The sequence below is a fragment of the Puntigrus tetrazona genome, unplaced genomic scaffold, assembly GCF_018831695.1.
Source record: "Puntigrus tetrazona isolate hp1 unplaced genomic scaffold, ASM1883169v1 S000000283, whole genome shotgun sequence".
Classification (NCBI taxonomy): Eukaryota; Metazoa; Chordata; class Actinopteri; order Cypriniformes; family Cyprinidae; genus Puntigrus; species Puntigrus tetrazona.
The window spans coordinates 1,910,001-1,935,000 of NW_025047944.1; the positions used below are offsets into that span (position 1 = coordinate 1,910,001).

Genomic DNA, 25,000 nt, shown 5'->3' on the forward strand with positions numbered 1-25,000 from the left:
ATCTTTTGATTGACAGGTTCAGTTTCAGTTTGACGGACAGGGGGAGAGGGCGGGGCTGTGAGAGTTTGATTGACAGCATCTGATTGTTTTCTCTCTGAACATGGCGGAGAGTCGGACGCACTTCACCGCATGTTAATTGCTGCGGTGTTATGAACAGAACTGACGACAGAATAAATGAATCCCGGGGACATCAGACTGAAGGATCTGCTGTGTGTTTTGTATTTGAAGTCTCAGCTGGCTGCTGCGCCTCTCTCTGGTTTTACGATATCACCGTTATTTATGACCTTCCTCCTCTCCTCTTTTCTGGTTGTCATACAATGTGTCCCGAGCTGGACCTGTTTGAGGACACCCGTCCTCATCTGCATTTGTTCCAGGACGTCTTTTAATCAAATGAGAAACCTCAGAGACCTTGATGAAATTGCCCTTTAGATTGATCATCTTGACACTGCCGTCGTAAATAAGAGCAGAGTAACTATCATCTAGACTGTGTGTGTGTGTGTGTGTGTGTGTGTGTGTGTGTGTGTGTGTACATGTCATAAACTGCTGATTGGGCGTTTGAGAGCGATGGACCCGGTGTGATTTTACAGGCGTTTTTTTCTTGATGTGTGATGGTTTGCTCGGACAGCTTTGAAGAGCGCCTGCATTTCTTCTGCTCGTTAGTGTCAAACTGTAAAAGCTCTGAAGGTCCGTCTTCACAAAATGAATTTCAGCTTGTCATGGTTTGTCTGTAAATGAGAATAAAAATGCAGATGAAGTAGCTGCATGTGATTGTGTTTGCAGAGCGGGAAGAATCTGCCTCTGATCGGAAATAAAATCGTTTTCCGTCTCTTGATTGATCAGCAGTCAGAGCTGAATCAGTAGCTGTGTGTCCATCCACCTAGATTTATGTGCATTTTGGAATATTGAATTAAAAGCGGTGTGTGGGAATGTCAAGATGTGTGTAAGTTTTAGAAATGTGTGCAAAATCTGAGTAGAGTACATTTTTATTCAATAAGAAGAAACTGAAATGGAAACAACTAATTCCTGTGTGTGTGTGTCTGCTGATTGGTGTGTGTGTGTGTGTGTGTGTGTGACATGAGGACACAAGTGTGTGTATAATGACAGGTATTACAAGGTGACTTACGAACCCTTATAAATCATACAAACTGAGCTTTTTTGAAAATCTAAAACTGGATTTAGTGTCCTGTGGTGCATTTATACCGATGAGAGAGGGAGAGTTGGGGGACCCATAGGTGTCTGCACTTGACCTAAGGGGTCACGAGGAGACTAGGCTTTAGTAGAAAGGATATAGTGGATGTAGGATATAGTTTTCCTGTCACTGTTATGTGTTTGTAACAGCTTCAGACTAAGAGATCAAAGTGGAGGACTGCCCTCCCTCTTGGTCCCACTCTGTATGACTGTCTGACCTTCTTTCAAATAATAAAATCTTTAAAGACCATTTATTGAGTTTGTCTCTTACATGGTGAGCGTTTTAAAATTGCCACAAAACCTGTAAGGCGTTGGTGTTTGTGACTTGAAAACAATCGTGTGTGTGTGTGTGTGTGTGTGTGTGTGTGTGTGTGTCCAGGGTCTGCGGGAGTCTGAAGCTCTGCAGATGTTTGGAGAGCTGCTTCCAGCGATGGCACAGCTTGCGTTGAGAGCACCGCTCCTCCTCACACAGGTACAGGACCTCAGTGAGACCCGCTCTATTCATCTAATCCATCTCTGTTCTTTTTCTATTTCAGCTATTTAATCTCTACATCTTTTCCTCTGTGTGTTTTTTGTGTCTCTTTCTTAGTTTTCCTGTTATTTGTTGTTTTTTGCTGCTGGGCTTGTTTTTGGAGCAGGATTCTTAATTACTCTCTCGTTCTCGTCTCAGTTAATCTAGTTTACTTCTATTTAGCCTCCACCAATGAGAACGCTCAAACACTCATTGATTGACTGATCGGTCTCCTCCCACTGATGCTCCATCAATGAGGCTGTGTTTGTTCTGTGTTGTTAGCGCTGATGAAGGGGCTCTGTTTGTTCTGTTTCCAGCCGATCCCGCTCTTGAGGACACAGCGCTGCCGATCTCTCACTCTGTCTCAGGAGCAGGTCTCCTGTCTGCTGGCAAACGCTTTCTTCTGCACCTTTCCTCGAAGAAACTCTCAGCGGACGGAGTACAGCAACTATCCTGACATCAACTTCAGCAGGTGCTCATCAAAAGCACGTCACAAACAAGTGAAGAACATCATTAGTGCAGAGGTTCAGTGTCTGCTTGAGCAGAGATAACTAACGAAATAATGTCCCTGCACACTGTATTTCAATTATTAGGCGGTTTGTTCATCTGAGCTTAGGGTCAAGTAATCAGACTTTTCATATTGCATCTGGTCTGCTTTGCTGGCAGTTATTATGAGAAAATAAACTGCTAACTGCCTAATAATGAATAACCCAATAAATTCATACATGTGTGTCGTGATGAGGCCAGGGATCTCCGAGAGAAATCCTTCCAGTGTTTCTGCTGTAGATCTTATGCACAAACACAGGTTAGATGTCAGAGATTGGAGCTCGTCTGTCTTGAAATATACACTGACTTTAACCATCATTTATGAATATGAAATATCAGTCCAGTCTGTGTTTTGTAGGTTGTTTGAAGGTTCGTCCCGGTCAAAGCAGGAGAAACTCAAAACTCTCCTGTGCTACTTCAGACGGGTCACACAGCAGAGTGAGTTCAGCTGCTTCTCACACACACACACACACACACACACACAATCATGTTTTCTCAGGTCAGTTGATGTGGTCTGTTGTTTTGTTGGTCCAGGGCCAGGTGGTCTTGTGACGTACACCAGACAGTGTCTTCAGCGTCTGCCCTCCTGGTCGAGGTCAGCTCCATCTTCACACACTTCACAGCGCTTCGCTGCTGCAGGCCAATAAACTTTTTTCTTTTGTGTTTTAGTTCAGAAAATCAGTTTTGCAAGATTCACATCAGCTGTGAGGGAAGCATAGAGGACCAGGGCTACGGCATGCTGCAGGTGACACCCAAAACACCAGAACAAGACCTTACTGAAGAAAATCAAGACCCTTCACTGTGATACTGAGATTCTTAAACTCCAGAAGCTCCTGCTGTTATAGGTCTGTTGTCAATGTATATGTCTGTCTGTGTGTGTGTGTGTGTGTGTGTGTGTGTGTGTGTGTGTGTGTGTGCGTGCGCGCTCGCAGGTGGACTTTGCCAACCGGTTCGTTGGGGGGGGCGTGACTGGTTCTGGTCTGGTTCAGGAGGAAATCCGGTTCCTGATAAACCCAGAACTCATTGCCGCTCGACTCTTCACTGAAGCTCTGGATGATAACGAGTGTCTGATCATCACAGGTAGAGACACACACACACACACACACACTCTCTCTCCTGCTGTGTTTATGTTCAGACTGTAATCAGCACTCAAACCTCTAGACCTGCTGAGTCTCCTTCAATCACCTGTCTGTCTGTCACTGAACACACACACACACACACATTCACACTCACACTTACACACACACACTTGTGTTGGTGTTTGTGGTTTTATGGGGACTCTTCATAGGTGTAATGTTTTTATACCATATAGACTGTATGTGTTATTGTTCTACTCCTTACATGAAACTACTCACTTTTTTAGATTTTCAAAAAACTCACTCTAAGCACTTTGAAAATTGGGGACATGACACACACACACAGACACACACACACACACACAGCAGTGAGACGACTGCAGAAGCTTTAGTCGATGCAGATTAGAGTTTTCTTAGAGTTTTCATGAGCACACGACTCTCATTCAGTGTTTTAAACTATTTTTACAGAACAACACAGAAGTGTTCTGTTCCTGCTGTGAAATCTGGGCTCCTCATCAACCCCCCTTCAACACACACACACACACACACACACACACACACACACACACACACACACACACACACAGATACACACACAAACATACGTTGTTGTTTTTTATGTTGGACTCTCCATAGGCATAATGGTTTTTATACTGTACATATTGTATATTTTCTCACTTTAGACCTAAGCTTAAACCTTACAGGAATGTACAGTCATTTTTAGATTTTCAAAAAACATAATTTTGTATTATTTATAATTATAGTTGAAATAACTCACGCACACTCTCAGTCCAGAAACATGCGTCATAGAAGTACACAGTTTCTAAGGTTTGTTGTTCAAGTGCAGTCTTGTTGATAGTTTGACTGATAAACTCCTCAAACTGAGAAGATGTTTGTTCTGATATCTGCTGTATTTGTGAGAGATTTCGGGGCTTGTTGCACTGTCTTCTCGGCGGAGCGAGTGTTTGCTCAGCTCATCAGTATTCGGGGCTCTGCCGCCCGTCATCTCGTCTCCATGGAGTCACCTTCAGGCCCCGCCTCCGCGTCCCGCCACTTATGCTCTTAACTTTATTACTGTCCCACAGAATTAATAAGAGCCGTCTGGAGTCGCTCTGCTAATGCACGGGGCCACGACTCTCCTTTATTAAACCCTGCGTCTCGTCCCTCTCTCTCTCTCTAAATCATGCTCCCGCTCGGCTAAAATGGATCTTCTTGTAGCTGTACTGAAATTTGCCAAAGTGGCCTGGGCTAATTGAATTGCGGTGGATTGCGGAGCGTCTGCCCGCTGTCAGAGCGACATTAGAGCAGATATGGAGATGCGAGTGAGTCACGATACCTATCTCTAGCCAGGAAACCGAAGGCCAATGGCAGCGGCGTCTCTCACTGAACTGTTTTAGTTCCAGCTAACACCTGTGTTCCTGAGAGAAGAAGTTAGCAGCTGTAGAGTAACTCCACTCGCAGACGTTTCTGAATCTGAATCGCTTCAATCACAGGCATCACTGAAGAGACGCCGCTGTTTGAGACAAAGACCTGACATTAGGCCTGAGATGATAATGTTCTCACGAGACCGACGCTGGTTCGGCGATGAGATGTGTCCGGTGACCTTTACGCTGTTTTCTTCCATCTATCGTTTACTGAAGACGCTTCACAAACACAGACAAAGGACAGACTCTCTCCAGCTTCTCCTGAAGGTCACCTGAGGAGGAATTCTTCCCAGCAGGAATGTGTTTATCTCATTTCCTTTCCAATAAAGACAATGAGCTTATCTTCGGAGGAGCTGCTCTTTTTACAATGGATCGATGGCTGGAAGGCGCTGCTCTGCCGGGATGCTTTTATTGAATTAGCTGGACCTCGGCCGTCCTGCGGTTGACCTAATGATGATCTGATGATCGCTGATGATCCTGAGACCGGTGTCTCTCTCCAAACACTTCACAAGGACTGTTTCCAAACAGGTTTCCTGAACACTCACCTGGCCTCGGTCTTCAGGACAAAACTGTACTGAAGAAGATAGAGATGCATTAAATGTTTGACAAGTTAAATTATTTAGCCAAAAAAAGGAAAAAATGAGCCCCACCAGTAATGTAATTTTACGGTGCTTCTGTAAAATATAATAAAAAGACAATAATTATGAGGATAATAATTAGAGCTCTATTAATAAACTTTCAAATATAAAATTCTACTTATAAAATTCACAATTAGCATTAAAATTATAATTACATTCAAAACAAGTCTGTTGGTATAATGTCTGCTAGAATGTTAAAAATTGTTTAGTGTTAGACATTTTGAAATTGTTTTGTAATTGTTTTTTCTTTACAAAGCGAGACCATAAAAAGCACATTTTGGATCTTTAATGCAGTGGTAAAAATAATGTTGTGATTATTAACAGGTTCAGAGCAGTTCAGCAGATACTCGGGATACTCTAACAGCTTCCGCTGGGAAGGAGCTCACGAAGACCAGACACCGAGGTACAGTTCAGGACTCTCTGAGTGTCTCTGTGTTTCTCAGGCTCTGAAGCTGTGTTTGTTTTCAGGGATGAATGGCAGCGCAGATGCACAGAGATCGTGGCTATAGACGCCCTTCCTTACAGACGATTCCTGGAGCAGTTTCACCCTGAAAACATGAGCAGAGAGCTTAACAAGGTCCTGAAACATCTAACCTCTGTGACTCGGTTAGCAGCTGGTAAACCGCTCTGGTTTAGTAGCTGTGCTGGGTTTGTGCATTATTAATGCTAGCAGATGAGCAGGAGGACGTCTGTTTCTGCTCTTTGATGTAGGCTTTGATCAGCCATGCATCGCTCGCTTTACTGAAAACTTTAATTGCCGTTTTATTTCAAACCTAATGAATGATGACTCCATATTTGTATTGTTGTGTATGAACAGACTGAAGTGTTCATGAATGACCGCAGAGCTGTTTCAGATTAAATCTGCTGCAGACGTATTAAAGATAATATAATAATACAGCTCCTTACGAGATCAGTGTTAGTTCCAGGGCTGGTTAGGTTAGTGACCGGTTAGTTAGTGTTTCTGATACTCTTCTGTCCATCCCATCAGGCCTACTGTGGGTTCGTTCGTCCTGGAGTCCAGACGGAGAATCTGTCGGCCATTGCAACGGGGAACTGGGGCTGTGGAGCCTTCGGCGGAGACAAGCGTCTCAAAGGTACGAGAAGATCCCAAAAACATGGAAGTTATCATGTGATCGTCACTAAATCACAAACACCAAACAAACCCTGCTTCACTCATTGTCTTGTGTTTTGTGAGTCATTAGTTAAACACACACACACACACACACTGCTGCTCTTCCTCAGACTGAGAACAGAAGCTAAGAGAGGAATGAAGAGCATTGAGATATAATGATTGTTTTGTTGTACTGTTTGACGTGTGTGTGTGTGTGTGTGTGTGTGTGTGTGTGTGTGTGTGTGTGTGTAGCTCTGTTGCAGATGATGGCGGCTGCGGAGGCTGAGAGAGATCTGATGTACTTCACGTTTGGTGACACAGACCTGGTCGAAGATGTCCTTCACATACACAAACTGATCACAGACACACACACCACCGTTGGTAAGACACACACACACACACACACACACACACTCTCTCTCTCTCTTCACATGTGCAGTGTTTTCATGTTTCTCTCTTTTCTGTAGGATCTGTGTTCAGGCTGTTGCTGCAGTATCATGAGTGTGTATGTTTAAAAACTACAAGCAAACCCCAGGAAACACTTTACAGCTTCCTCTCTGAGCACCTCTGACCTCTGACCTCTGACCCCAGCGGCTCGGACTGTTTTCTGCTCTCAGTCGTCACTGTATGTGCCTCAGTAAAGCTGATTGAAATGCCTGTGTGTGTGTTGTTTCCGTGTGCGGCTGGCCCCGGGCGGATGAAAGCGGGGCCCCGCTGGGCTCCGTATCGACCGGGCCGCTCGTGAACACACTCTTTGTAGCGTACGGATTTCAAACGCACATCTGCGCTCGGGCGTGCCGCTCTTCTCTCTGTTCTGCTCCTGAATGAGTTTGACCTTTTGAGACGAGCTCAGATCAGAAACATTTATAAAATACAAAGTCATCTGTGATTCCAGTCTTGAGTTTGATTTATATCTGAATCTGGGACGAGTAAGCTTTTGTGTAAATAAAGACGTAAGTGTGATAAAGATGATTATTTTTACATCTGCACTGGATTAGAAATGGTCTTAATAATATTTTCATGCAGCCAGGACGTATATACATTCAGTTCAATTTCGATCAAAATCAATTCAACGAATGCTGTGGATTTAACACTGCCTGACATCTAATGTAATGTTTTATCTTGCATATGTTTTTATCAACAACCCCGCTTTCAAATCAAAATCCCCGCTGTCAGCTAATGAAAGTTAAGAGAATTAATTGTGCAATAAGTCAAGAATTATGAAATACAGACTCGAAGTACAGAAATATTCTCGAGTGTCTGGATTATTAGTGAATGTCCACAGAAAGACTGATCATTAATCTCTCTGATGAACTCTAAAGAGCTCAGACACCTCTCTCTGATGTAACAAAAAGGTTTTATTACAATTATAAACAAAATTATTACAGTTATCAGTATTATCACGATATTGTTAAAATGTGCACATACACGTAGATTGTTTCACTTTTGTATCGATACTACTAAGTTTTATATTTAAAAATCAACAAATACAGTTACTTTCTATTAAACAATAAAATTAGCAATAATGTCCAGGTTTTAATGTCAACACAACAATAGTTTATCTAATATCTAATGCTAGTGATGCTGAAATAAAACTTTGAAAAGGTTTTATAAAATGTCAAAATTTCAAATTTCAGCCTTTAAACAAAGAAAAGAGATCAAAATAATACTTTTAAAGAGCTAGAATTCTAGATATCTGAATTGAAGAACTAGTTCAGATCACTTCCCTCACTATACTGTATATAACTGGATGTGGAAAAACATAACAGATAAATGACAGACACAGCTTTAATAAAAGTTACTCAGTGAAGTGTGTGAACAGAAGAGGAGTGACTCCGTATTGAACAGCAGGTTTGTGTTTGTTTCTGCTTTACCATCTGCTTTATTTCCACACGCGTCCGTCACTCTGCCTTTCTTTGGCTCTAAGTTCAAAGCAGCAGATGTTTGTGTATTTTGTGGGGTTTTGGTCCTTGATCATGTTAAAGATGAGTTTGATTAAATCTGCACACATCTGCTGGGTAACGACACGTGAGAAAGGGTTCCGTGTGACAGCTCCGGGACAGGCATTGTGGGTAATACAGAGGTGATGTCAGGCCAAACAAGCTGTCGGTGTGTGACAGAAGAGGCTCTCAGCGGCTTCAGAAAACACACCTGCGGGCCTCACGGTGCAGCTCCGCGCTCAGGCCCTCTGTCCATCAGCAGCAGCAGCTCCAGGCTCTTGAGGCGGCGCTCGTTACTGAGCTGTCAGACGTAACGACCCGCCGGGAGGAGAACCCGTCGCTTCAGGCCCCGTTTCTGTACCATACATGAACCAGAGAAAGGGACTGTGCAGATCTTTCCTCACGTTCCTGAAGAAACTAAACACTGCAGTAAAGTGACGGTAGATTATGAATGCAGCTATTAGCTTGTGTTGTGTTTGTTGTAATCTGATCGCTTTTTTAATAAAGAAATGCATTATTTTTAGTATGGTAATGTGACATTATAATGCAACTAATGCAATTAACTAACAGTTAAATACTTTTTAGGGAGTGATGCAGTATTGTAACACGAAAGTTATCAAGCGATCAAGACACTAAAACACCAAAGATAGTGAGTGATGCTGTATGATCACGGTTTCTGTCGGGGCACTATATGTTCTGTGTTCTGTGTTCTGTGTTCTGCTGTTTGGATTCTCTGCACTGACTGTGTGTGTGAATTATTGTGTATCTTTAATAAGTGATTCTTCTAGCTTGCATCTTTACTGATAATCATGTTTTTCCTCATGTTCTGAGGCCCCGAGACGACATACATTAATTTCCTTTCATTAGACAAAAAGATTTTCAGATGGATGCTGAAGATCTGCTGGGAATTCTGGGAATTCCTGAAGGGCAGAAATACCCGATGAATTTAATTTCTTCATTTTGCATTAATTCAGTTTCTGCTGCATTTGAAGTGCAAATGTGGGTCTGAACGCAAGAGTCTCTTCAGGTCATACGGACGGAAATAGACCAGATCTGCTTCATTACAGCTTTCACAGGAACTGGAAGGATTGCATAGATCAGATTATTTGCACGGCAGCAAGTTTTGTGTGTTTTCACCTGATCAGGACCGGCGTTGACTTCAGCAGCTGAGATGAAGTAATGAAGGGAAGCTGGAGCTCATTACTAGTTCTTCATGAGTTTGTCTCGCAGGTCAGTGATTCTCACTTTTCACAATAACTGCTGACAAACAGAAGCTAGCTGTGTGTTTACTGCAGCAGATCGCCGTCAGAGACGCGTGTGAAGCTGAGATAGTGTTGTCAGAGAGGTCAGAGGTCAGGCTCTTTGCTCTCTGGAAGCTGAGATTGACAGACTAATGGCTGGTAAAGAAATGTTTTACATGGTAAGCAAAGAAATGTCTTGAGTTAACATGAACCTGGACTGAAGATGTTGACCACCAAACCGCTCTGAGCTCGTTTGGAGATGGAGAGAATCTCACAGAAATAAAGCTTTTCTCCTTGGCTTCGTGAGACTTTTGATAGACTGTACATGCAGATCATATAAATGCCTGAGATCATTCATGAGAGAATGTGTGATTTATTGCTTGTTTGTAGAACAACCGTTTTTCATTGTCACGATGTTCTGTTATTAACAGTTAACTTGTGAATCACTGCTAAAAGCATAAAGATATATATATTATAGACATTATACATGATGAAGTTATGGTGAAGCACCAGAGCAGATAAACTTATGTATTATTCAAGCTGTACTGACTGCTAACCATAACTGTGTGCAATCGTTGTTTTAATTTATTTGAAATACATTTTTAAATTCCTTGGTGTTACTGTTGGGATTATGGTTGTCTGAATTAATTGTAAATGTAAAGCCCTTTAAATTACCATCATGTATGAAATGTGCTGTATAAATAAGCTTGCCTCGTTGTTTTACAGCTTCAGGCATCATGTGAGCAGAGCTTAGTGAAAGTGTTCTTGATAAAGTCATGTGTATTGTTTGTCGTCGAGTCTGTTCTTGTTTTGGTCTGTATATTCATAACCAGACTGTTTCTCGTCTGATGCCGAGCCGAGAGACTCCAAACGGCCCCAGGCTCGTGTCATAATTCAGGCCCCTGGCGCTGGAGCCCTTCGCAGGATACGCGTAAATTGCTTATTGATCTAAAATGAGCAGAAATGCTTCGTTCTGCCTGCAGTCTGCATCTGTTCATGAACTTCAGTTTCCAGTGTGAAGTGCTGAAGATTTCACAGAAGTGTGTTTTCTCTGATACCGTCAGCTTTACTCTGAACTGAGGAGGATGTGTTTATTGCTGTGTTGAACTGGTTAGGGTTACTGAGCCGGTCTTTACATTAGGGTTGATATAAAATCAGAGACGGCTGTCAGACGGTTGAATGAAAACACAGCTGACCTTTAACTCTAACAGCCTTGAACAAGAAGCAGCTCAACATCGATTTAATGCATCAGATTTTACTATGATGAATGGCACATGTAATCACATATATCAACAGCGTGAGGCCATTTCTAACCCGTTGATCTCATAAAGTGGCTTGCAGAGGTCTGGACCCATCCACATAAACCTTACTACAATCGCTTTCCTCTCGTTTGTGAGTTACGGTTTGATGGTGTTTGTTGTCTGTTCTCTCTATCATCTCTGCTTCATTCAGTAAGGAGCTGAAAGGCATGAGTAAGATAGCTCTCTCAGCTCTGTGCTGTAGGTTTGAGTCAATGTTTCTGCAGACGTCTAGAGTTTGGGAGTCCAGAGCTTCATTAGCTCCTCCGACCCGCCGTGTTTTCAGTATCATTAGCAAACGTTTCTCAGTTTCTTGGCCAATTAGACTTTTAAAACCGTGTGAGAGGAAGACAGCTACTGACATCTTCCTCAGAAATGCCAGCGCGGTCATTATGGGAAGCACTTTATAATAAAAACATTTTCTGCTCTTCTCTTTAATTGAAAGATTTTAGGAAGGAGGGAACAGTGCTGTCACGTTGGAAATCATTTTATCTTTGAGAATGTCAGGAGCTGAAAACTGATTCCACACCAAGAAAATACTTCACGCTCTTTGTTCATCAAATCTTCCTGTTTTAGAAGATTATTTAATAGTTTTTAGGATGATCAATTTCATCGGTGGGTTAACGTTTAAACTGACAGACACTGAACGAATGCTGATCTGTTTTGGGAAAGTGTTAAACAGACGCAGTTCATCTGAATATAAGTACATCAGAAATGGGAGGAGTTTTTCTGATTGACGTCTGATTGGCTGCCACACTGTCAGGTGTGCAATCATACCATGTTCATTGATGTTAAACACGCTGAGACTTTAACTAAACTAGACATCCATGACTCATGTTCTAATCAAAACTTGTTCACAGCTCAGATGTAATTAAACATGTCTTTTTTGTCCAGCTGTCAGTGTGAATCAGTGTGAACCTCAGGTTTGTATGTGGAGAACACAAGGTGCAGTTCAGCAGGTTCTTCATGCTCATCAGGGTAGAACCAATGGCCACTGATGTCTCAAAAAGTGTAACTATATGAGTGTGTTTGTGTTTCCTGGTAAAGTGCTACCTGCAAAGGTGGAAATATCCCAAATCCTTCTCCTTGTGGGGACATTTCCTCCGTGAGGAAACAAGCTTATAAATCATACAGAATGAGATTGTAGTTTCCTGTGAGGGTTAGGTGGAGGACGATAGGACATACAGTCTGTACAGCATAAAAACCATTACGCCTGAGGAGAAAAACACTTCTCTAATTGAGTGACACACCTGCTGCTGATTATAAGACCGTTTAAAGCAGTGGTTCCCACACCAGGATGGATGTTCCTCACACTGCACTTTGTGCGTCTCTCCTTCGTCTAACACACACAGGTCTTGGAGTCTCTACCAATGAGCTGTAATCTGAATCAGGTGTGTTTGATTACGGGCCTCCCAGAACCACTGGTGTCTGATGAAGACCTTGATAATGAACAAAACTAAATTAATACATTTGGATCTCTTTGGAGTAAGTGCTGTACCTTTTTAACTGCCATGGCTTTTTGATTTTTGGTCGGTCCCTTTTGTGTAATTTTTGTATATCACTCTGTTTGGGTCTCGTTTGCAAAGAAGAATCCAGTTTAATTATAATTATTATTTATTTTAGATTTATTCATATTTCAGACAATACACTAAAATGAAGTACCACACAGTAGCAAATAAATAATTTATAATCATGAGACAGTAAAACATTTATGCAGCAGATGTGATTACATGCTATAAATAACAAATAGGCTTAATAAAAAAAACAGCATTTACTCGCATTACTTTACCTGTTCCTATGATATGATATGCATATGTCTTTAGTGCAGGTATCTACATCACAGCATTTAACTTATTGCACTTTAACTGAATTTATTGCACATTTTAAAATATACAGTATATTTCTTATGTTTATGATGTTTGAGAACACAAAATACAGATATACACTAATAAACAGTGCATCTAAACGAGTATCTCTATACTCAGTCTGAGCCTTCACACAGATATTCATACTCATTTGCATTAAGATTAATGTCTTTAAATTGTATATTGTATATTTCTTGTAGTGTATACATAAATACACACACACACACACACTTTTTCCGGCAATTTTAACAATATTATTATTACTTAAAGTGTTACAGACTACACACAAGTATGTCAACTTAAACATACATAACTATTTTAAAAGTATAGTTACTTAAGTATGGTAAGATGCTAATATTATCATATATTTATTTATGTATAAATACATGCCAGTATATAGTATATGTATGTACTGGACACACACACACACACACACTCCTCTCCGGTCAGAAAGGTTTCTATTCTAAAAGCAGCGCTTTATCAGTTTACAGTACTGGTTATGGTTGCTACGAAAATATCAAAGCATTATGCAGTTATTTCTGTGTGTTTATTGCACAGGGTCTTCATGTCCTGCAGCGCCTCGTCCAGCGCTTTAACAAACCGCTCCGAACATGTCTCCTGACTCTCTCTGAAGCTGGACACACAGAACAGCACTTGACCGGGCCGTGGGTTATAACACACACCGTAACCGTCAGGAACCACCGGACCGTAGCAGCAGAACATCTCTTCAGTGGTGGGAACCTTCACAGACGATCATCACACACACACAGCATCATCTCACCATCATCAAAACCTTTAAACCAAGTGACTTAGAATAATTCTGAAAACAGTGAAGAATAAAACAACAGTGTTCAAAGAATTAAATATGATCTGGAAGACTGTCCATTTTCATGTCCGTATGATACAGTTAGAAGAAAAAGGCATTTTAAACACACAGTTCTGGCATGAAACTGTAGATCAATCTGACACAATGACATCATTATTACGTCACAGCTGATAGGTTCTCTCCTGTATCAGGAGCCAATGAGCTCGCTGCTCTTTGTTCAGATCTATAACTAGTGCTTGCTGCAGCAGCGTGCTTCAGAAACCTTCCCCAGCTCCACCTGTATAGATCTGCTATAAGGTCATCATGTATGCTGTGTATGGGGTTTATTTCAGTATTCAGTATTTTTTACATGCTCACAGTAGCATGTTGAGGATGTATTGTTAGCTGCAACATGGCAGATCTATTCCACCAAAACCAAACACATTAACATAGTCAAGTGTATTACCATGCCCATCATTCAAAGAGTGGTCATGACAGAACTACGGTTAACGAGAGAATGGCCATACATACTTACACGTGACGTCACAGTATGCTGCTCTCACCTGACTGGTTGACAAGATGAAGTGGTTGCTGATGTGGTACGTTTCATCAGAGAAAATGTCTGGCGTCTTCATTTTCATCTCCTTGGCAGTTTCACGTAGTCCTAGTAAGTGATTGTCTGTCCCCATCCCGGTGACGGCCTGCAGACGGTCAAGCGGCTGGTCAGCGCACACATAAAAACACCCGAGTGACGTCAACATCTGTATTCTCTCACCAGAGCCGTGACTTTACTCTGAGCATCTACAGCCACCCGCAGCTTCTCCATCTTCTCCTGGAATGAAGAGCTGAGATTAATGCTACATATTCTGTGTTTATGGCAGAACTTAAAGGAGAGACGGCAAAGACCTGAGGGGACGCTCCTCTATCTGTCATGGCCTTCACGAAGGTCAGCGCCTCAGGAGTGCTGGAGCGGATGTTGTCCACGCGTCCCAGCCGGAAGCGGCGGAGAGAAGCGCTCTCGTAGCTGGACACGAGTCTTCCATGACACCTGCAGAGACAGTGACCGATGTAGAGTCCGGCTCGGAGGAGGAGAATCAGTCACTGCTCACCTGTAGAAGGCCAGCTGTAGAGCCAGCTGTATGAAGGCGTCTGGACTCATCTTCTGCTGCTTGATGAACTCCTTCCCATAAACCACAAACCTGAAAACATTCATGTCCAGATTCCTGACAAGTCTAGAGAGAAAAGAGAGTGTCAGTCACACAACAGCTGATGCCTGCAGGGTCAAGCTTTCTAACAAAACCAGAAACTGTTGACAATCATCACTAAAAGAGTCTGACTCGCCCGTGAAGGTGATCTGCAGCAGAGACCAGCGCTCCTTGAATCTCAGGGGAGCACTTCCACAGCAATCTGCGCGGATGAGGAAGATCAGACACGCTCTGGCCGGAGCTCGGCTTACAGCAGCGTCTGCGACAAGATCATATGAAGCATTTATAACATCATTTCACAGACTCTCAGCCTCAGAAAATAACTTCATCTGTTAGCAGAACAGCTCAGGTTTGTGATTAGCTGGTCTGTTTTGATACGCACATGTTTTTCAGCAAATGTTCAGTGAACTGCACCAGAACGATGCCCTCGAACGGAGAGTGTTCACACACAACCCCACAAACCCCGTCTGCACCGATCACAAACTGAAACACAAGCAGTGCTCAGTCAGAGAGTGTAACGCTACTCAAACATTTACTGGACTGGACTGTGGTTCTGTGCACATGTGTACCCAACAATTCATTCAATTTCTTATCAGAAATCCAGACAATAAGTGTTTTGGCACTCTTGGCACTTGATGTTGTATAAATAGCAGCATAATCATGAATGAACATGTCATTTAATCAGCTATTCGTTATATAGTACTTTACTTGTTAGTGATGTCTTAATTCATATTTTATGAAACAACTAGCATATGCTAAATTATCATATTTAAACAACAAATAATAATTTTTAATTTACTTTAAAAAGTGCATTATGTGCAATTTACACATTTACATACAAATTGAATTTGGATTATTACATTTAGAAATTAATAGTAATTAAATTTTAATTTGAACTTGTTAAAGGGGTTCATTTCAACCTAGATAATGTGGAAGAACTCTATCACTATCACTCTATTCTCCTATTTGATACTGTTCAGTGCTTTGATACAATCTGTTTTGTTAAAAGCGCTGTGATTAAAAAGTAGATTTTTATCCCTAAGAAAATGTTACTGTATTAAAAAGCATTTTTCCCCCCTCCATTCTGTGCCGAAACCATACCGAATTGTGATGTGAAGACCCATCATGGTCTGAAGTGTGGTGTTCCGGCTCTGAACAGAATCAAGCAGGTTCTCAGGGTCTGGCTCTCCAGTAACAAGAATCCAACACCAGAACACATCTGAGCTTCTGAACACTTTTACCTGCAGGGGTTTGTCGTACCAGCGGTTCGCTCCATTCTTGTGGCCTCCTCCGCCGTGGAGCACCAGGGCAGCTCTGTTGGCGTCGCTGGGTTCGAGTCCTGCAGGATCGTCCAGACAGACGACACACACGCAGCGCTCCATCAGCTCCACACACTCTCTGTTACCTGGATCTGCTCCACAGAATACATCTCTGTCACGGATTACGAGAAACATGACTTTGCTTCTGGATAACTGAGCTGAGTGTTTAATCTGTCTGTCTCTCGAGGTATAGCACCATGTGTGTGAGACCTTTGATCAGCATGTCTCTGGCTTGGGCCCAGTCTGTCCGTCCCTCAGCGGTCAGCAGACCCACGGCCGGCGTCTTCTGCTCAGCGCTCAGCGTCTGCTCATAGATCCACTCCAGCTGAACCTGGACATCTGCCTCCTTCAGTTCACAGCTTCCCTCCATCAGATTCAGAGCAAAAAACTGAGAACCAGAACCAGACTTTGGTGAACAGAGACACCGTGAAGAAATCAGCTCCACATACATGTGATGTAACATTTGCACTCATTCATTCAGCAGACACTGTTTCTCAAAACGACTGGAGGACTGAGGAACACAATTACAATATAATAAGATTCATTAAGGAGGCAATAAACACATTGTTGAGAACAGAAGAATCTAGTACAAGGAAGTAATAGTGAAGGTACAGAAGTGTTTTCTTTTTCATCAGGATTCAGCACATACTAATGAACACATGATTAGTTGGATTTTATTTACTAGATCTAATATTGACTAACTAGCAGCGTTTGATTGTTTGTCCAATGTTTTTTTTGTGAACAGCAGCCGGATCTCAAACAGCGCCGGTGTCAGCGGCCCCCGCGGCTCTGATTGGGTTATTGAGTTATCACCGGACCTCATTAGAGACGCTTCCAGGTAAAGGGCCCTCGATCCGACAGCGCTCCGCGGGAGACCGAAGCGGTGGAGAGACACTGGACCTGCGGTTAATTTAAGAGCCTCTCGAGCCTCAATTACACCCTGATTAGCTGGATCAGATTAAGGTGACCGCAGATATTCTTCAGTGACAGACTGTAATGTTCTGTAGACTGAACCTGGCCTTTTCTCGACTGTCATTTAACACAGATCATTTCACCAAACAAGAGAGACTCGTTCAGCAGCACTCTGGTGTAACACACACCTGATCTTTACAGGCCACAATAACGTGACCTGCGACAGACGTGCTGATGAGTGTGTCCTGCTCGAGTCCGGCCCGTCTGTAAGAACTGAACAGATGCTTGTACTGATCCATACAGAGAGGAGAGCTGGCCTTCTGACCCCGAGCCATGTCCAGCAGCTGAGTCTGCCTACACACACACACACACACACACACACACACACACACACAGACACGGCACTCCTGTGATACTGACACAGAGTAATTCAGCTGAATCAGATGAATAGATGCTGATTTACCCGTCCACCGCCTTCTTGTACTGAGAAACACTCAGGATGAGACGAGCAGCAAACCTGGACGAGCCCAAGAGACAAACACAGATTTAAGAGTCAAACAGAGACTGAAACACATCTCACATACACCCTTCAGTCTGAGATTTATTCAAGACGACCAGAGACACACAGTCTGGTGAAGGATGCTGTAAACACACACAGTCTCTCCCATACTCACACAGTTTCTGAAAGCTGACTCTTAAACAGCAGAAACATCCAAATCTACAAAACATTAATACATTAATTCTCTGCCTTTCACTCAATTTTCAATTTTTTGCAAAACAAAACTCACTCAAATCTAAGAGGAATTAATAGTATGGTGTTTGCAAATGTTAGCTTTTTAAATGTGTTTGTGATATTTTGAATGTAGTTCCTCGGTTTGTAAGAGATGAGGAATTTTGCATTTTGTGTGCCATTCTTGGATTTGTTTGTAAAGTTTTGAAAGTGTGTGTAAGCAACTGAGAGAGCTAATAATATCACTTTAAACAGGCTGCGGTGTTGACCGGTGAGTGATTCTGGAGTCAGGGTTATCTTCTGAAGACACAGGACATACCGAAAAAACAGAGCGGATGCTGCAGCATGATCTTCACTGACGGTACGTCTGCATGAATGAATCGATGCTCTTTATTTACTCACACCAGAGAGTCTTTCACATCTCTGAAGGGCTGTTTGGGGAAGACCAGCGCAGGACTGGAGTTCACTGGAAGCGCGAGTCTGTTCTTCAGATACATGTCTTCCAGCCAGAAGTCGAACACCTGAGACATACACAGCACAACCATCACCTCGTCATTTCCTGAGCTCTAATTAAACTCGTTTGAGGCGTGAAGCTACACTGCCTTTGAAAGAGAAAGAGGCACAGCAGCATCATAAAATATTATTTGAGTAAAGTTATTTATCAAGTGCTGCTGTCACATTAAAGCTGTGATGTTTCCTGGCAGACAGATCAATAGCCACAGATCAGTTGCTCATTATTTTTCTTCATCTGTTTTAATGGGACTTTAATAATAAATTGGTTTGTCCGGACCGGAGGTGCGTGTGAACCGCTCTGAAGCTCAGTAAGAGTGTTTGTACCCAGTTCTCCGTCTTTTCTCTTTTCTCCAGCAGTAGTTGCTGCAGTCTTTCTCCAAGGTTTCCCTGTTTGCCGAACGACTCCACTATAGCTTTGGTCTTCAGGAACTGTGTTTCAGGAACCAGGTGTCTGACGAATCTCAGGTAGGCGTCCAGTGTGTGCTTCAGCTCCGGGACAGGGAGTTTGGGAAGCATCTGGAGAAGAGGAGAAGAGGCCCATACAGATAAGTAGAGATGATTTCTGAGTCATCTTTCTGTTAGACAGGAGCGTGTTTTCCAGCGGTTCAACCCTCCGGTGAAGGAGCTTTAATGAGTCAGTAACTGTTCAGTCTCTCTGATGTTTTTGGTTTTCAGCTCTTGCTTTAATAATTTATAGGAATAGCTTTAAGACAAATGGAGAAAAGATTTTAAAAGCCTTTCCTGCTGGTCAAAAATACTAATTTGATTAATAAAATGCAAATGGTGCACCGATTTGGTTCAGTAACACAGTTTCTCACAAAATATTGTTCAGTTCTATTCACCTTTATTTATTTAGTGCAATGCAATACAGAAGCACTTAACTATTAATACAAGCTGATTGTCTGGCTTTAAATTGACCTGTTTTACAATTTATTTATATTTTGTACATACATCCTAAAAATCATATGTGCATGTGTAGAATTTGTTTTCAATCTGAAGAATAAATCAGCAACAGTAAAATCAGATGGTAGAGGATGTTTGTTTGTTTTTTCTCCCCTTCAGATCTTTGGACAAGAACTAAGCTTTTCTACTCTGAAGATGAAACTCTTATGTATTTGTCTCAAAACTCTGGTCATTTGATAATACCTAGAATATCAAAATCAACTGCGGGCGCCAGATCCTTTTCCTGTTTATCACCCAAACTCTGGAACAATCTCCCTAACTCTGTTCAGGAAGCAGACACATAATTTCAGTTTAAATCTAGATTAAAGACACATCTTTTTTACCTTGTCTACACATAACACACTAATAAACTTTTATTATTCAAATCCGTTAAAGGATCTTTAGGCTGCATTAATTAGATCAGCTGGAACCGGGAACACTCCTCATAACACCTTTAGACTCATAAAAAGTCTGGCATCTATGCTAATATTAGTCTGTTTCTTTCGTATTCTTTCAGTCTGTTTCCAGATCAGATGGTGGATCAGCATCCAGAGATGATGTCTATAGCCCTGACCTTCAGAGGAGACCAGAACTCCTAGATAAGCTCCAGAGACAGATCACGGGAATCAGACACAATCTGACACAGCAGTGTTTAAAACTGAACTGGAAATGAAGTGCTGTTTGTCTCCAGAGGAGAACTCCTCAAACCGAGGGGAAGCACCAAACATCACATTTCTAGCAATTATCGTTGATTTGATAAATCTTGTGATTATACATTACTGACGTCTATAGTATATATTGTATCTTTGCTATTTTGTACATTTTATATTTTGTATATTTGTATATAATTATTTTTATTATCTGTCTTGTCTTGTCATCCTGTAGAGCTTCTGTCACTAAAATAAATTCCTTGTGTGTGTAAACACCCCTCTCAATAAAGTTGATTCTGATTCTGACACTCTATTCTCCAAATATGACACAATATGTATTGTTAAAAGCTCTATATGAAAAAGTTGATTGATTGATTTCCCCCAGCTGAAGTTACATCAACACTATCTGAACACATCTGTAGGGTAAGAAGACGTATTTTGTCTTTTGGTAACAGCAATAATCATAGCAATATTTATGTGCTTACAGTGAAGTCTTCTCTGAGGTCTTCGGCTGTTTCTCTCTTCATCTTGAGTTTCTCTGAAGCTTCTGATTCCTCAACACTGTCCTGGAGAGCCGGGGTCAGAAACAGCCTTACATCTCAACTATATCACAAATAACCAAATGCAATGGACACTCTGTCTATCAGATATTATTCGAACTCATTTCTGTTTTAGACAGCATTGTTTTATTGAGATGGATGGAACTGAACGCTTGCTTAAAGTTCATTGGAGGTGGGAGTAATTATTTACTCAATTTAATTTCCATTCATTTGAATTGATCGTCATTAAAATCGACGTAAAAATATGAAAACAAATGGTAAGGTTGCGCTTGAAGTGTTTTACAGTCTCTGTTTGAATGAATCAATAACATTGAGCTACAGCCAAGTCTTTAACATACAATAGATCTGATACAAACATCTTTTTAATTGCTCTTATAAATAACAATAATAATAAATCCTTGAATCAATGACAGTTTGAATCAGGTGTACATTGACAGAAAAAAGCGTATTTTTTAATAATCGGTCAAATACTAATCACTATAAAAATTATTAAAAAGTCTGTGTAAGTTGAGCAGAATGAATGAGTTCATGTAGAGCTTACCTGTGTCTTCAGTGTCCGTGTCTCTGTCAGCCGCCCGCTTTCTCCGGTGCCCGGTCTCCGGTGTCCGTGACTCCGCCCCCCGCCCCGTTACTCTCACCGGCAGGTGCTCGTTCTGCTGAACTTTCCAGAGCTGTTGCTTTCTTCTGTTCCTCCAACTCGTTATGCTAGACAAAATATTTATTGCTTTTTTTATCTAGTTTGTATGCAGTTAGCTCAAAACTGATTAATACATTTTCCATCATATAAAATCATTTCGTTGTGGTGAAAAGATGATAATGCTGGTAATTAAGCTTCAAAATGTATAGGGGGAAAGATGTTTATTTTATTTCAGAGCGAATCGTCTTTAAAATGTGCTTATATTTGTTCCCACGTTAACAGATCCAGATTCTATATATATTTCGTTTCCAGTCAAAATGATGAAACTCCCACGAATCCAGACGGCTGTCGATTAAAGATCCTTCTTAGGACTTTTGAGAGTTTAAATAGATACATAAAAAGACGACAAAAGTTGAGTCGTTGCCACATTTATTAGTAGTGATTCAGTCAGTAAAAAGGCACGTATGTATGGAAATATGACCATTGGTTTTATTTGGGTTTTGTGCAGTTACATCTACTCACATCTTCTACACACTACAGGAGAGCCCGTTTCTATCTAAATCTTAAAAGGGACTAAATATTGCACATCAGAGGAGAATGTTTGCGATGTGATCTCTGTATTAAATGAACTCGGGTCCCGACGATTCCTCCTCCGAGAGAGACCGGGGTGTCTCGAAGAGCCCGTTCTCGTCCACGGTGGTGGTGCACAAGCCCTTCCTCCGGAGTCTGCGCTCCTGCATGCGGATGGAGTCGTAGAGTCCTTTGGGTTCTTCCTCCAGCAACACGTTCCTCTCGGAGCAGGACTTTTTCATCTGGCACACGCAGCGGAGCAGCAGCAGCGCCGGCGCGTAAAGCACGTTCACCAGACCCATGCCCAGGTTCAGCTGAACGAAGCCCAGGTTGTGCACGATCTGCCCTGCCACGACGGGCCCCAAAGCGTAGGCCAGAGAGTACGAGATGTCCGCGATGGCATAGACGCTGCCGTAGACGGACACGTGACGCACGTCCACCAGGAAGGCCAGCGTGGGCAGCAGAGCCGTGTCCACCAGCGCGATGCCAAAGCAGACGCCGCACAGCGGGAACATCAGCTGCCCGGGGGTCCTGCAGGCGGGCACCGTGCAGGAGCTGGCCCCGATGATCACCATCCCGAGCGCGCCGTAAAACCACTGCAGCTCCGGGTACTTGGCGGCCAACCGGACGGTGACGTAAACCCCGAGCACGTGCGGGAAGAAGGCGGGCAGCCAGATCAGACCCATCTCCCACTTCGAGGCGTTCATCGTGCTCTCCATCCAGCTGGAGATGGTGGGCTCCAGGAAGGCCAGCGGGATGTTGCAGACAGTCAGCGCGCCCGCCACAACGGCGATGTACGGGTCCATCATGAGCCGGTAGATGGGCGTCCCGACCGGCATGTTCGCGCGCGTGCAGTTGGAGAACGGTCTGATCACGGTGAGGAGCAGCGCGCCGTCCACCAGGCACACGAAGGCCAGAACTATGAACGGCACGCGTTTCCCCGCGAACTCGTACAGGACTCCGCCGAACGGAGGCGCCACGAGGCTCCCGAACGAGATGAAGGCGAGCGCGACGCCCAGCGCGCGACTGCGCTCCGCTTCCTCCGTGTATCTGTCCGCGATCATCGCGATCCCGGAGGTGTCCGCGAACGCCGAGCCCAGACCCTGCAGGCTGCGCGCCGCGAACAGCGTCCCGTAGTTATCCGCGAACGCGAAAATGCAGGTGGAGACGAACATGACCAGCAGCCCGATCAGCAGCGGGATGTCGTACCCCACGCGGTCGATAAAGGTGCCGGACAACGGGTTGACCATGAGCTGCAGAATGGCTTTGGAGGCGAACAGCACCCCGATCTGAATGTCCAGATTGTCCCGGTTCGCTCTGCTCACGGAGGAGTTGTCGTGAGCGCGCGCCGCCTGCTCTGTCTCCAGATCCGCGAGATAGTCGGGGATGATGGGGACGATCACCATGTAGAGCATGTTGTCCAGCAGAAGCGCGACGCAGACGATGACCAGAATGAGCTTTCTCTGTCGGTTGGGGTCTTGCATCGCGCTGCCGAGCTGTTTAGTTCTTTCGCCCATTTCGGACAACTTTAGGGCGGCGGATTTGGCCAAACCGGCAGAGCCTTCAGACTCCATGACTGTCTCGAAGCCCGTTCACCTCAAGAGAGCTTCAGTGCTTCAGAGCGCACTTTCATTCCTCTCCTGCGCAGCGACGCGTCTGGCTTTTACGCACGAACTTCCCCGGTGTCCGGCGCGTCTGACAGGTGACGCGCTACTCTTCTCTCTGCGCTTTCTGCATTTCCACTTCTGCTGAGTTTCTTTCCATTTCCGTTCATGTTACGCGCTCTCAGGTGCGCGCAGCGGTCGTTCACATCGGAAGCAGCAGACTCGCTGTGGGCACAAGCTCTGGTCCGCGGTGGGTTTCCTCCTGATTTCGCTCCTCATCAGCTGCTTCCGTCTGATAGTTCTCTGACTGACCAATCAGTGTCTTGATCACACATTACAAAAAATACGAGTGTTCCTCTGAGCCGTAGCTGACCCCAGACCTGCTCATATTCTGTTCCAAACGAGAGCTTAAGTAAGATTCCTCATCCATCTTGTGTCGAAATCACTTCTGATAATAAAGCCCCATCTGTTTGCTGCATTACAGATGAATAAATAAATCATTAATAACCGCAGAGTCAGATCAGCTTGAAAGTGCTCCGAGTATGAATCAGTTATTATTTAAAACATATACAATTCAGTGTCAATAGAAATTCCTATATTATTAATAGTTATTTCTATTTTTGCTGTTTATATTGTGTCACGAATGTATTTGTCTGCAGCTTAACTTATTTAGGCTTGATGGCCAATATTTAAAGGACTACATTTTAAAATAATACGTTCATCAACTAATATTTACATCTTTGAATTCACAAAATAACGAGAAAGTAACGCGCTATCACCTTTTTGAAAGCATTTGGGAAAATATCGAAAGCATTCCCCTGTCTAGTGTTCTGTCTACTAATTAATAAACAGATTGTTAGTTTATACAAGGATTGATCGACAAACAGAGCCTGCTAAAACCGAAAGATAAGAAGCAAGGACAGAAAGACATCGTTTAACAATCATTGAGGATATTATGAGGTGAAGCGCTATGGACGATATCGATGAGAGGAGTATAAGTCGGAGAGAAAGCGGAATTAACAATAAATGATCTAATTTCCAGCAGAAACGAAAAAAAGCGTTTAAAACTTGTTTTGTAGAACATTAATAGTTTGTAGAATATTTGTAGAATAAAAATAGTTTTATATTTAAAAAGTACCTCAAATTAGCGTTAGCTAACCGGTTAGCATCAGTTAACAAAATATTTCAGAGGCTCTTATTATTTTGTAATCAATAATTACTGATTATATTGTTTTTATATTTAATTCGTAAATGTTTGAAGCAGATTGTTGGTCAGACTGGAGGTGTTTTAAAACTCTCCCGTTTTTGTAAAAAATCTAATACATTTTTCATATTTGATTCCTAATTGATGTCATTGTCAGAAACACTATGATAACTACTCGAGACACATTTAACTTTACATTTAACTTTGTTGTTTAACTGAATGTACAAAGCACAAATATCATCAAATAAAAACCAAAAGTGAAGTAAGCTCTCGGTTTAGTCAAGCATGAACGTTTCGTTACAGTTTTCTTTCAGAATCATCCTCAGTTTGATCAATATTATAATACAGATAATAATAATAATACTGATTATAGACACCCAGCGCTCTGATGCTGCTGTAATGTTATTGAAATAATTATCTGTAAAACATAGCACACAAAGATAAAAACCAGTTACCCGTTTATGAATTTAGAAATTCTGAATATGTTGACTATCATAGCTAGCATAGTTTA

General features: G+C 42.6%; 3 protein-coding genes and 1 long non-coding RNA gene across 10 annotated transcripts in view; 2 read left to right on the forward strand and 2 right to left on the reverse strand.

The window, feature by feature from the left end:
* LOC122333485 (poly(ADP-ribose) glycohydrolase) overlaps positions 1–7,383 on the forward strand; it is a 13,342-nt gene extending 5,959 nt beyond the window's left edge. For all 7 annotated transcript variants that reach the window (XM_043231119.1, XM_043231118.1, XM_043231122.1 and 4 more), the window contains 11 exons: positions 1,568–1,660; positions 2,017–2,171; positions 2,604–2,683; positions 2,780–2,840; positions 2,915–2,990; positions 3,178–3,325; positions 5,708–5,786; positions 5,852–5,960; positions 6,372–6,477; positions 6,747–6,875; positions 6,962–7,383. In XM_043231119.1, the coding sequence (XP_043087054.1) occupies positions 1,568–1,660; positions 2,017–2,171; positions 2,604–2,683; positions 2,780–2,840; positions 2,915–2,990; positions 3,178–3,325; positions 5,708–5,786; positions 5,852–5,960; positions 6,372–6,477; positions 6,747–6,875; positions 6,962–7,065 (1,140 nt within the window). In that variant the 3' untranslated portion in view covers positions 7,066–7,383. The remainder of the gene's footprint in view (positions 1–1,567; positions 1,661–2,016; positions 2,172–2,603; positions 2,684–2,779; positions 2,841–2,914; positions 2,991–3,177; positions 3,326–5,707; positions 5,787–5,851; positions 5,961–6,371; positions 6,478–6,746; positions 6,876–6,961) is intronic.
* Positions 7,384–9,129: 1,746 nt separating this feature from the next.
* Positions 9,130–17,340, forward strand: LOC122333465. The gene is made up of 4 exons (XR_006248632.1): positions 9,130–9,664; positions 13,397–13,571; positions 16,913–17,130; positions 17,213–17,340. It is a non-coding gene; the product is annotated as an uncharacterized LOC122333465 (long non-coding RNA).
* On the reverse strand, positions 12,628–21,447 carry LOC122333464 (choline O-acetyltransferase-like). Its single transcript, XM_043231094.1, has 15 exons — positions 21,016–21,447; positions 20,400–20,480; positions 18,647–18,838; positions 18,212–18,330; positions 17,543–17,596; positions 17,268–17,433; positions 16,378–16,555; positions 16,090–16,259; positions 15,231–15,331; positions 14,985–15,107; positions 14,753–14,875; positions 14,550–14,691; positions 14,419–14,475; positions 14,207–14,344; positions 12,628–13,579 (listed from the first exon to the last, which is right to left on the reverse strand). The coding sequence occupies exons 2-15, from the start codon at positions 20,439–20,441 to the stop codon at positions 13,364–13,366; spliced, it is 1,821 nt and encodes a 606-aa protein (XP_043087029.1). The 5' UTR covers positions 20,442–20,480; positions 21,016–21,447; the 3' UTR covers positions 12,628–13,363.
* A 131-nt stretch (positions 21,448–21,578) lies between these two features.
* Positions 21,579–23,633, reverse strand: slc18a3b (solute carrier family 18 member 3b). Its single transcript, XM_043231093.1, has one exon. It carries the CDS (start codon positions 23,253–23,255, stop codon positions 21,732–21,734), a length of 1,524 nt encoding a protein of 507 aa, XP_043087028.1. The 5' UTR covers positions 23,256–23,633; the 3' UTR covers positions 21,579–21,731.
* Between the last annotated feature and the right edge of the window lie 1,367 nt (positions 23,634–25,000).